Source organism: Durio zibethinus, chromosome 24 (assembly GCF_047325235.1).
Source record: "Durio zibethinus cultivar Kanyao isolate XHJ-2024 chromosome 24, ASM4732523v1, whole genome shotgun sequence".
Classification (NCBI taxonomy): Eukaryota; Viridiplantae; Streptophyta; class Magnoliopsida; order Malvales; family Malvaceae; genus Durio; species Durio zibethinus.
This window is the reverse complement of record NC_143185.1, coordinates 20,970,785-20,982,101: the sequence shown is the minus strand read 5'-3', so window position 1 is coordinate 20,982,101 and position 11,317 is coordinate 20,970,785. Positions and strand designations below refer to the sequence as shown.

Genomic DNA, 11,317 nt, shown 5'->3' with positions numbered 1-11,317 from the left:
TTGAACAACAGTTCCATACATGTTCTAGCGTTGAAGGCTTGAGCTTAAGTTTTGAGCATAAATAATTGAATTTTAAGTTTTCACTCAAATAATCCAAATTGAAGTTGAGTTGAGTATGAAATCGAATTCATTTTTTTATTTAATAAATAAATTTAATCAAATAGATTTTAATAATTTAATTTTTATTTCGAATTAAATTCAAATTTAAAATTTAAAATTCAATCAAATTTTAATTTTAATTTTTCATCATATTAACTCAATCACACACCATAATAAAGGAACCATAAAAATCTGCCAGATTCAGCTCAAATAAGGCCCAAAACATGCCCATAAAAATTTGTATCAAATCAGGCCGAAGATACGGTTTTGACTTGATGATATGGCTATGGCACGATCACGTTCACGAGGGTCCACTAAGAAATTTCCCAGTTCCTTCTGCATCTTTCTGTGATCACTGAAGAAGTCAACCGATCAAAGTTTCTCAAATCTCTTCAAATCGGCGGTGAAAGTTTTGAAAAACTAAAATGTCGTCCACATTCAGCGGCGATGAAACTGCTCCTTTCTTTGGCTTCCTTGGAGCCGCTGCTGCCCTCGTTTTCTCCTGTAAAAACCCAACTCTCAACTCCAAAAGTTTTCGAATTTTTGATCGGTGCTTAGTTCCCTCTCCAATTGTTTTTTTTTTTTCAGGTATGGGAGCTGCATACGGGACGGCCAAGAGCGGTGTCGGCGTGGCGTCGATGGGGGTCATGAGGCCAGAGCTGGTAATGAAATCGATCGTCCCCGTTGTCATGGCTGGAGTTTTAGGTATTTATGGGTTGATTATTGCGGTTATTATAAGCACTGGGATTAACCCAAAGGCCAAATCTTACTACCTTTTCGATGGCTATGCTCATCTTTCCTCTGGTCTCGCTTGTGGCCTCGCTGGTCTCTCTGCTGGCATGGCTATTGGAATCGTCGGTGATGCTGGCGTTAGGTACCGTCATCTAATTTGATCTTAATTATTTGTCTTTCTCATTTTCCTTTTCAACTCCTTAAAATTGAAATGTTGTTTGCAGGATTCAGATTTCATCCTCTGTTCTTTTGCTGTGTAGATTTTTCAACAAATTATATTTGTAAAAGCTTTGAACTTGAGGCATAGTTTAATCTGTGATTTCAGAACTTTTAGAGAACATTTAGTTTTAGAATTTGCTGCAATTGATGGAGTACTTTAATATTCATGTCATAGTAACTGAGAGCATATGGTTGGCATTTCACTTAGAAATTCTGATGAAGCTATAGTGGCAAATTGTTCTAGTTGAGCGAATTTGAGCCTAGATTAGTTGGAATTTTACTTATCATACAAAATGTAGTTTGTTTTGATTTAATTAAGGTATTTAGAAGTTATAGAGATCAAAGCATTGAGAAAGAGAAAAAAAATAACTTTTAAAGGTCTTGAGGAGAGGTTTGTAATTGTTGCCAATGAATACAGACTTGTGGCATTTCTATGCATTGCATTCAATCTATTGCAGATAATCATTGTTGTTTTCTCTTGATTACGTTCTTGTATATTTAAGTGCATCATTTTAATTGCAAAAGTTATTTGCTTTATCTTTGGTGTCTAGATTATTGCAAGTGCGAGAATGTATGTAGTTTGATTTAGTTTTTCTCTGCGTTTATTTTCAGAGCCAATGCCCAACAGCCAAAGCTTTTTGTTGGAATGATTCTTATTCTCATTTTTGCCGAGGCTTTGGCTCTGTATGGACTTATTGTTGGCATCATCCTCTCCTCCCGGGCTGGTCAATCCCAAGCAGATTAGAATGAAAGATTCTGAGACATGGGTTGTTGCTAGTTTTTGTCACTTGATTGTTTCGTCTCCAATTCATGCCGCTAGCATGCATTGTGAAACATTTTTCATGAAGACATTCATGGATTTTGTTTTAAGTGGTTTTATGCTGTTTGTATGATTAGAAGATAGATTTAATTTGAAATTAATCTATTTACAATTTTTTCTCATCTATTCCTGTAATCTACATGTAAGTTTAATGAAATGTAAATACCACCATTATTATGACTCTGATCTGATCATCTTGCCAAGTAATAACATTTTCCTCCTTATATCAATTGAAATGATAATTAAGAGATTTTGAAGCATATTAGGATGAATGGATTTGTGGTGGCATCCCACTATGTGGCATAATAATAATATTTAGAAAACCAAGAATATCAAAATTTTGGATTGGTTGATTGTTTAGGGAAAGAAATAATTATTATTATATATATATATATTTTATCTTTGTTCAAAGATGGTAAAGAAATTAATTTGAGAATTATATACTACATTTTTTATGGAAGAATAGTATACTCCTAAATGTAAGGAATGAAATATTTAACAACAATGACTAATTTACTCTATTAGTAAAATTATAAAAAAAAAGTTTAAAAAGTAAAAAATATATAAGGAAACGATGACCATAATAATATTCATTGTATCATTTAACACATAGCAAATTGCTTCACCTTAATTAATTAATTAAAAAAAAAAGGCTTAGCTTTTCACTTTGTATACAAATTCAAAATTACCCCCCCCCCCCAAAAAAAAAAAAAAACCCATCGATTAGGTTTTCCTATTAAAAATTAAAGCTTCTAAGGCTCATACTCTTAAGTGATTGATGCTAACAAATGGTGTGGCATGAGCTATTATAAAAATTCGAAATTTAATTCAATTCATTTGTATCGTTTTTATCTTATATCAATATATAAATGTCAAAGCCTTTAACAAAAAAAAAAATCTGATGTTGATAGTCTATATTTTTAACATGTAATCAATCTAAAAAATTGACATGTATTCAAAATTAATTATGCATTTTAAATTTTAAATTTAGAATTTAATGATAAAAACAAATTTAATTGAAAATATCTTATTTATATTATTATAAAACGCATTCAATGATTCTTATTAATATTTAATTTTAAATAATTAATTGACTAAAATAAATTAAGAAACAAATCAAGAGTAATAGTACATTAAATTGAGAGTAATTTATGCTTGATAATTAGAATAATCTAAGTATTTTGTGTATTCAATATGCTTGAGAGAAATGAAAAAAGAGATTTTAAAATTAATATAATATAGAGAAAAAATTAAATTTTTATTAAACGATAGTTTTTACATATTCCATAAATTACTCTCATTACTTCCATTTTTAGTTTTTAGTTAACTTATCTTATATAAATATATAAAATCCAAATCCTCTAACAAAAAAGGAAATAATCGGATGTAGATAATCTATATTTTTCACATAAGGACAATCTAAAAACTTGACATGTATTCAAAATTAATTATGCATTTAAATTTTAAAATTTAGAATTTAATGATAAAATAAATTTAATTAAAAATATCTTATTTCTATTATTATAAAACACATTCAACGATTCTTATTAACATTTATTTTTAAATGATTAATTGATTGAAATAAATTAATAACCAAATCAAGAGTAGTAATATATTAAATTGAGAGTAATTTATGTTTCATAATTCGAATGTCAAGTATAATATGCATTCAATATACTTGAAAGAAATGAAAAAAGAGATTTAAAATTAATGTAACAATGACAGTAAAATAAAAATTTTATTAAACGATAATTTTTATACATTCCATAAATTATTTTCATTACTTTCATTTTTAGTTTTTAGTCAACTTATTATTAATAAATATTAAATACCTTGAAGACCTTATTAATCTTATACTTGATCTTATACAAATATATAAAAATCAAAGCCTTCAACAAAAAAGAAAATATTCAATGTGGGTGTTTTATTTTTTACACATGTATAATTATGAATAAATGCCGTGTGTTGTCTAATAAATACAATTTATTTTATGCATTTTTCATTTAAAAAAATCTATATGCTTAATTTGATTTGATTTATTGATAATGTAAAAAAAGTAAATTTATTTAATTTAGAATATTACATTTATTCTATTTTAAATATTCATTACTCTTACCTTATATAAATAAATTTCAATTCAATTTGTAATCAAAGTTAATTGTTTTTTATCTTAAATCACACTCAATTAAATTTTATTTAATTTTTCACACCAACTTCAACATTATAAATAAGAATATGTTTTTGTCCATTAGAGATAATAGTATTGGACTTTTGTTCTATAATTCTATTATGTTCTATCTCTCTTTTTTCTATTTTTTTTTTATTTGTTCCATTGAAATGTTTTTTTTTTTCATTTGTTTTATTCCTCTTTATTTCAAAATGTTATTTATTTTATTGTTTTTTAATATTATAATTCGCTTTTTAGGAAAAAAAACCTAATATGCTTTTAGTTTTTGGAATAATATTAGTATAATATACAAATATGTTGATATGCTTTAGAAATTAATCTAAACATTTCATACACAATATAAAATGACTTGCTTTATTTTATCTTTATATTTAATTTTTAGTTTATTTTTTAATGAAGTAATTTATATTTTTATGTGCATATTTATATATACATATGCTATATGATTAATATTGACTACAAAATTTTACTAGCTTTTATGATTGCTAACAAGTTGCTATCAGGAACATGTCTAATCTCAAATATCATAGTGAATGATTAGGACCATGAAGAAAATAGGATATGGTATGGAAGGGAATGTTCAAACAAAATGGCTTTACACAAATGAGTCTTGCATGGGATTAACAATTTATAAATTTCAATTATTCCAATACCAAATGAAATTCAAGTATCTTATACATATAATGAAAACAAAATTTTAATTCATTATCTAAATTATAAATGTATTGATTTCTTAAATATTATTATATGTAATGAGAATTATGCTAATTAATTTGCTTAGTCATTTCTTTTGAAAATTCAAAACAAAATTAAAGTTCACATTAATAACTTAACGTACAATCTCCACAAATTACCTCTAATTAAATTAATTGGTATCTTTTAAGTTTGAGAAATGCATTAGAAATGTGTTGGCATTCAATGGAGTAAATTGAACAATAGAAATAATAAATTATTGTATTACTTGAGATTTGTTACTTACCCATCAATAGGCCTTGACAGTTTGAAAAAATGGATCCAATAATAAGAAATTGTGTTAATAGGTCCACAGTTTTTTAAGAGTAAATTTGTTTTTTAAAAATTAAAGTAAAAATCAAGTTTTTATATAATGTTAGTATTGATCAAATCGAGTGTTATTAACATAACAAAGTTCAATGAGGATTTAAATCTCTCAAAAGGTTAAGAGTTAAGAACTGATTTATCTAAATGATTTATAAAGTAAATATAATATTATAATCATTTCCTTATAAATAGCCAATGTTTTTACCGTTTATGAATAAATTACAATTTAAGTTGCAATTAAAATTTAATTTTTCATTATTGTTTACCTTAAATTGATCAAAATTAAATTTCATTCGTAATTTTTAACATTCAACATTGACACTATATAAGAATAAGAGTTTGCTTTGATATATTACTATTTAATAATTAATACTGAAAAAAATTAAATTTAAATTCTTTTCGAAAGACCAAATTTCAATTTTATGTATTATCTTTCTAATACTACATTAAATGAAAGATTTCTTTTCTATCTCACGAGAGAAATTTTTTTGTTACTTCCAATTAATTAATTCATATAAAAAATTATTATCTATAAACTATTTGACATTCGAACAAAAACTTATAAAATTTAAAAACTATATAGTTATTATATAGTTATTAAATTAATAACTATATACTTTTTATAAAAAAATTTATTAATTTCATTATCTTATTTATATAAATTTTATCATACGATTAAATTAGTACTACACACTCTTGATTTGATTTTAATATTATTAAATATTTTATATTTATAATCTAGTCTCAAATATAATCTTAAAATATATGTTAAAATATATGTACATATCAACGAAAAAAAGTATCATGTAATAAATGTGCTTGCTAATAAAATCTTTTAATTTTATTACTTAATGGTTAATTGACAAAGTAAATATCAATGAATTCACTGCTATTGAATTATTAGATCTTTTTAACATATAAAAATAAAATTTTAAAAATTAATTTTAACATTTATTTTTTAGATTATAAATTCTCTTAATGTTTTTGTCTTATTGGTGAATTCATAAAAATTAAATAACCTATTTTAAAATGATTGATTGTCCAATCATGAATTAATGTTATATTTTTATGCTCTTTATCACACGTTTTATCTTATATAAATATATAAAAGTCAAAACTTTTAACATATAAGATAATCTCTTACGTGGATAGGTTACATTTTTTACATGTGGAATATTATAGATAAATGCCATATGTTATATAATTAATTTTAAAATAATTTATTATGGCTAAATTAATTATGTTTAAACATCAATATTCTTGCCTCCTATAAATTAGCTATAATTAATTTGATCATTAATTCAAAAAATCAAAATTTAAATAGAAAGCTAATTAATCATGAATAATTTTCCGTATTTACTAATAGTTATTTATGATTGTATAAACAAATTAATTTGCCAGAACCATCTAATATATTTATATTTATATATATGTACAAAATAACTTCAATATATTAACATGAGAAAAAAATGAAATTAGTCTATGTATGTACGGTATTTTTTAATGCATGAATAGTATCAAATGATGTCATGTATTTAGATCATAATCAACAAATCAAATTTCAAAATTAAAATTACAAACTAATTTAATATTTAATATATTTCAATTATCGTCTAAAAAAAATTATTAACTATTTAATGGCTTTAATTTTCATTTTTTTAACTTTGAGTGTGAATATTTCTTTGTATTTTTTACAATAAATTAAAGTCTTATTGGCCATGCATTCAATAGCTTTAATTTTGTTTTGAATTCTCTATAACTTTTTATACTTACATTATCTTAATTTTGGGTGTTTGATTTCAAAAATAAAAATAAAAAAACTGATAGGTCAAATTATGTATATAATGGAGATATGATAAAGTTGACACGTACAACAACTATTGTCAAAAAATTTTCATTTGTATTCTTCTATTCTTTTTTTTTCCCTCTTAATACATTGTTCAAAAATGGTATGATTTTTTGATATTTTACATCAAGTTTCTACATTTTATAATAAGCTTTAAAGGGGTGTTGTAAGATTACAACTTTGTGAGTATTATTTTTTTTTTATATGTTCTTTTTTTTTATTTAGTATTATATCTTTGTAAATATATTTTCCTTGATTATTCAAGTTAGAATTATTAGATTAATCTTAACTATGATTATTTAATTTTTTTCTTTTTATTTTAGTTTTGGTTTAGTGTTCTTGAATATTTTATTATGAAAATTAGTTGATAATTAATATTTCTTTTCAATTTTATAGTTGCAAGATTTTTATATTAAAATAAAAAGTTATAATGTTAAAAAAAATATAAATGATGATAAATTTCTTTTATCAAAAGTTTAATTTTATTTATAAACCTCTTTGAATGATTTGACTTGATCTATTTATATTTTTTTTAATTTTTTGATTTATTATTAATATTTGACACTTTTGTGTTTCTATCTCTTTGATGAATTTATTATTCAATTTGCCAATAAAAAATGATTAAAAGTCTACTTTTCTCAATTTTTTTATTTGATTATAAGTATTTTCATATGCAATGAGTAGGGAGAGATACTATTCTTCATTTATTTTTATTTATAGTTTTATTCTTTATTTTTTTGTATGTGATTCAACACAAAATTTAATCAATTTGATATTTTTTGAACCTATATTGGGTTTTCAACTCAATGTTCATACATACATAATAATTTTTTTTTCTTTTTCACACATATATAATAAATATTTGGTTTTTTTTTTTCTCACATATATAAGCAATATTTGGTTTAGCATATACTTTAGTATATAATTACTTTTTTCCAAAATCATTTCTTCCAATGTCTTAAATTATTAAAATTTTGAGTTTCAAAAGCAAAATAATTTTTTAATGATATGATTTTGTAACTAAAATATATATATTTAGATTAATAAAAAGACAAATAATTATTAAAAGGAGTCATGCATTTCCTCTAATTGATTTAAAAAGTAGGTGAAATCACGGTAAAGTCTTAAAGTAATTAAGGCAAATTTGATCACACTTATTTGAAAAATGTTTAATTTGATTTTTTTTTTATTTAACTTTTGAATTACATGTAGTATCCATATGATAATGAGTTATTCTTAAATATCATTTAAATATATGCATATGTAAATTTTATCAAGTATTTAATTAAGTACTAAAAAATATTATTTATTGAATGTTTAAATATTTTAAAAGGATTATTTTCCTAGATATCATTTGGATATATGTATATTAAATTTTATATTTTTGTTAAAAATAATATTTTTATGTATAATTATGTAACGTGCCACAAGTTAGTAAATATATAAAAGTCAAAACCTTTAGCATAAAAAGAAATAATTTTATGTGGATAAGTTACGTTTTTGACATGTGGAATATTACAGATAAATGCCATGTGTTATATAATTAATGAATTTGATTATATAATTAATTTTAAAATAATTTATTATGGCTAAATTAATTGTGGTTACATATCAATATTCTTGCCTCCTATAAATTAGCTATAATTAATTTGATCATTAATTCAAAAAATGAAAATTTAAATAGAAAGATAATTAATCATGAATAATTTTATATATTTACTAATCGTTATTTATGATTATATAAACATATTAATTTGCTAGAACCATCTAATATATATATATATATACACACACACACACACACACAAAAGATAACTTCAATATATTAAAATGAAAAAAAAAAAGAAATAAGCCTATGTATGTAGTGTAATTTTGTTATGCATGAATAGTGTCAAATGATGTCATGTGTTTATATCATAATCAACAATTCAAATTTCAATAATATATACACACACACAAAATAACTTCAGTATATTAACATGAAAAAAAAAAAAAAAAAAAACGAAATAAGTCTATGTATGTAGGGTATTTTTTTATTCATGAATAGTGTCAAATGATGTCATATGTTTAGATCATAATCAACAATTCAAATTTCAAAATTAAAATTACAAACTAATTTAATATTTAATATTTTTCAATTATCATCCAAAAAATATTATTAACTATATAATGGCTTTTAATTTTCGTTTTTTCAACTTTAAGTGCGAATTTTTCTTTCTATTTTTTATAATAAATTAAAGTCTTATTGGCCATGCATTCAATAGCTTTAATTTTTTTTTAGTTCTCTATAATTTTTTATACTTACATTACCTTAATTTAATAGGTCAAATTATGTATTTAAAATTTAAACTTTATAATAATATGCAATTAAGGAAGATGAAAATTTTTAATAATAAAATTTTTATAATAATATATATTGATTTATGAGTATGCATGTACATATATATATATATATATATATATATATGACGGTGGTATGATGAAGTTGACATATACAACAACTGTTGTTAAAAAAATTTTATTTATATTTTTCTATTTTTTTTCCCTTTAATACATTGTTTAAATAATGGTATGACTTTTTGATATTTTACATCAAATTTTTACATTTAATAATAAGCTCTAAAGAGGTGTTGCAAGATTATAATTTTGTGAGTATTATTATATTTTTGATATGTTCTTTTATTTTTTTTATTTAGTATTATATATTTGTAAATTTATTTTGCTTGATTATTCAAGTTAGAATTATTAAATTAATCTTAATTATGAATATTTAACTTTTTTTCTTTTTATTTTAGTTTTGGTTTAGTGTTCTTGAATATTTTATTATGAAAATTAATTGATAATTAATATTTTCTTTTCAATTTTGTAGTCGCAAGATTTTTATATTAAAACAAAAAGTTATACTATTAAAAAAAAGAATATTAATGATGATACTTTTATCAAAAGTTTAATTTTATTTATAGACTCTTTGAATGATTTGACTTAATCTATTTATATATTTATTTTTCATTTTCTATTTATTATTAATATTTGGCACTTATGTGTTTCTATTTCTTTGATGAATTTATTATTCAATTTGTCAATAAAAATGATTAAAAGTCTACTTTTCTCTTTTTTTTTTTTATTTGATTATTAAGTATTTCATATGTAATGAGTAGGGAGAGAAACTATTCTTCATTTATTTTTATTTACAGTTTTATTCTTCATTTTGTTTTATGTGATTCAATACAAAGTTTAACCAATTTGATATTTTTTGAATTTATATTGGGTTTTCAACTCAAAGTTCATACATATATAATAATTTTTTTTTCTTTTTCACTCATATATAATAAATATTTGATTTTTTTTTCTCAAACATGTATAAAAAATATTGGGTTTAGTATATAATTACTTTTTTCTAAAAACATTTCTTTCAATGTCTTAAATTATTAAAATTTTGAGTTTTAAAAACAAAATAATTTTTTTAATGATACGATTTTATAACTAAAATATGTATATTCAAATTAATAAAAAGAAAAATAGTTATTAAAAAGAATCATGCATTTCCTCTAATTAATTTAAAAAAATAAGTGAAATCACGTTGAAGTTTTAAAGTAATTAAGGCAAATTTGATCACACTTATAGAAAAATATTTAATTTGATTTTTTTTCATTTAACTTTTTAATTACATGTAGTATCCATATAATAATAAATTATTCTTAGATATCATTTGAATATATGAATATGTAAATTTTATAAAGTATTTAATTAAGTACTAAATAATATTATTTATTGAATGTTTAAATATTTTAAAAGTATTATTTTCCTAGATATCATTTAGATATATGCATATGTAAATTTTATGTTTTTGTTAAAAAAATATTTTTATGTATAATTATATAAAAATATAATTCGTTGGTCACAAATTAAGGTTGACAGTCCAACCCGAACCTGATAGGTTCTAACCCGATCTAATCTCATAGAATCAATTTTTTTAAAAAAAAAATCGAATTTTGGGTCGGTTATTATTAAGCAAAAATTGGTGTCGGGTCAAGTTTGGGTTTTAGGCAAACCCAACTCGACCCGATATTATATTAAAAATTATTTTTAATTATTTTTTAATTTTTATATAATTATATAATTATATTTAAAAAATAATATTATATATTTTTTAAAAAATATTTTATTAATTTCGAGTCGGGATCGGATACGGTTTATACAATATTGAATCGGGTTGGATTTAAGTATAAAAAAATAACAAATTTTGGGTCGGATTCAAGTTTTATAATTATAAAGTCGGTCGATTTGGGACGAATAAAAACTCGCTTCAATTCGATCCGTTGTCAATCTTATCACAAACTAGTTAAAAAATAAC

The 11,317-nt window shown here is 22.1% G+C and overlaps 1 protein-coding gene across 1 annotated transcript; it reads left to right on the top strand.

Annotated features, from left to right (window-relative positions):
- Positions 1-373: 373 nt before the first annotated feature.
- LOC111316254 (V-type proton ATPase 16 kDa proteolipid subunit-like) lies at positions 374-2,056 on the top strand. Its single transcript, XM_022918274.2, has 3 exons — positions 374-603; positions 688-973; positions 1,663-2,056. Exons 1-3 carry the CDS (start codon positions 525-527, stop codon positions 1,793-1,795), a joined length of 498 nt encoding a protein of 165 aa, XP_022774009.1. The 5' UTR covers positions 374-524; the 3' UTR covers positions 1,796-2,056.
- Positions 2,057-11,317: the final 9,261 nt, after the last annotated feature.

What these genes read in the sequence shown, in the direction of transcription:
- LOC111316254 (XM_022918274.2), top strand. Translation starts at nt 525, where the DNA reads ATGTCGTCCACATTCAGCGGCGATGAAACTGCTCCTTTCTTTGGCTTC. An exon ending in TGCTGCCCTCGTTTTCTCCT is followed by an intron (nt 604 to 687) that starts GTAAAAACCCAA and finishes TTTTTTTTTCAG; the next exon opens with GTATGGGAGCTGCATACGGG. An exon ending in GTCGGTGATGCTGGCGTTAG is followed by an intron (nt 974 to 1,662) that starts GTACCGTCATCT and finishes GTTTATTTTCAG; the next exon opens with AGCCAATGCCCAACAGCCAA.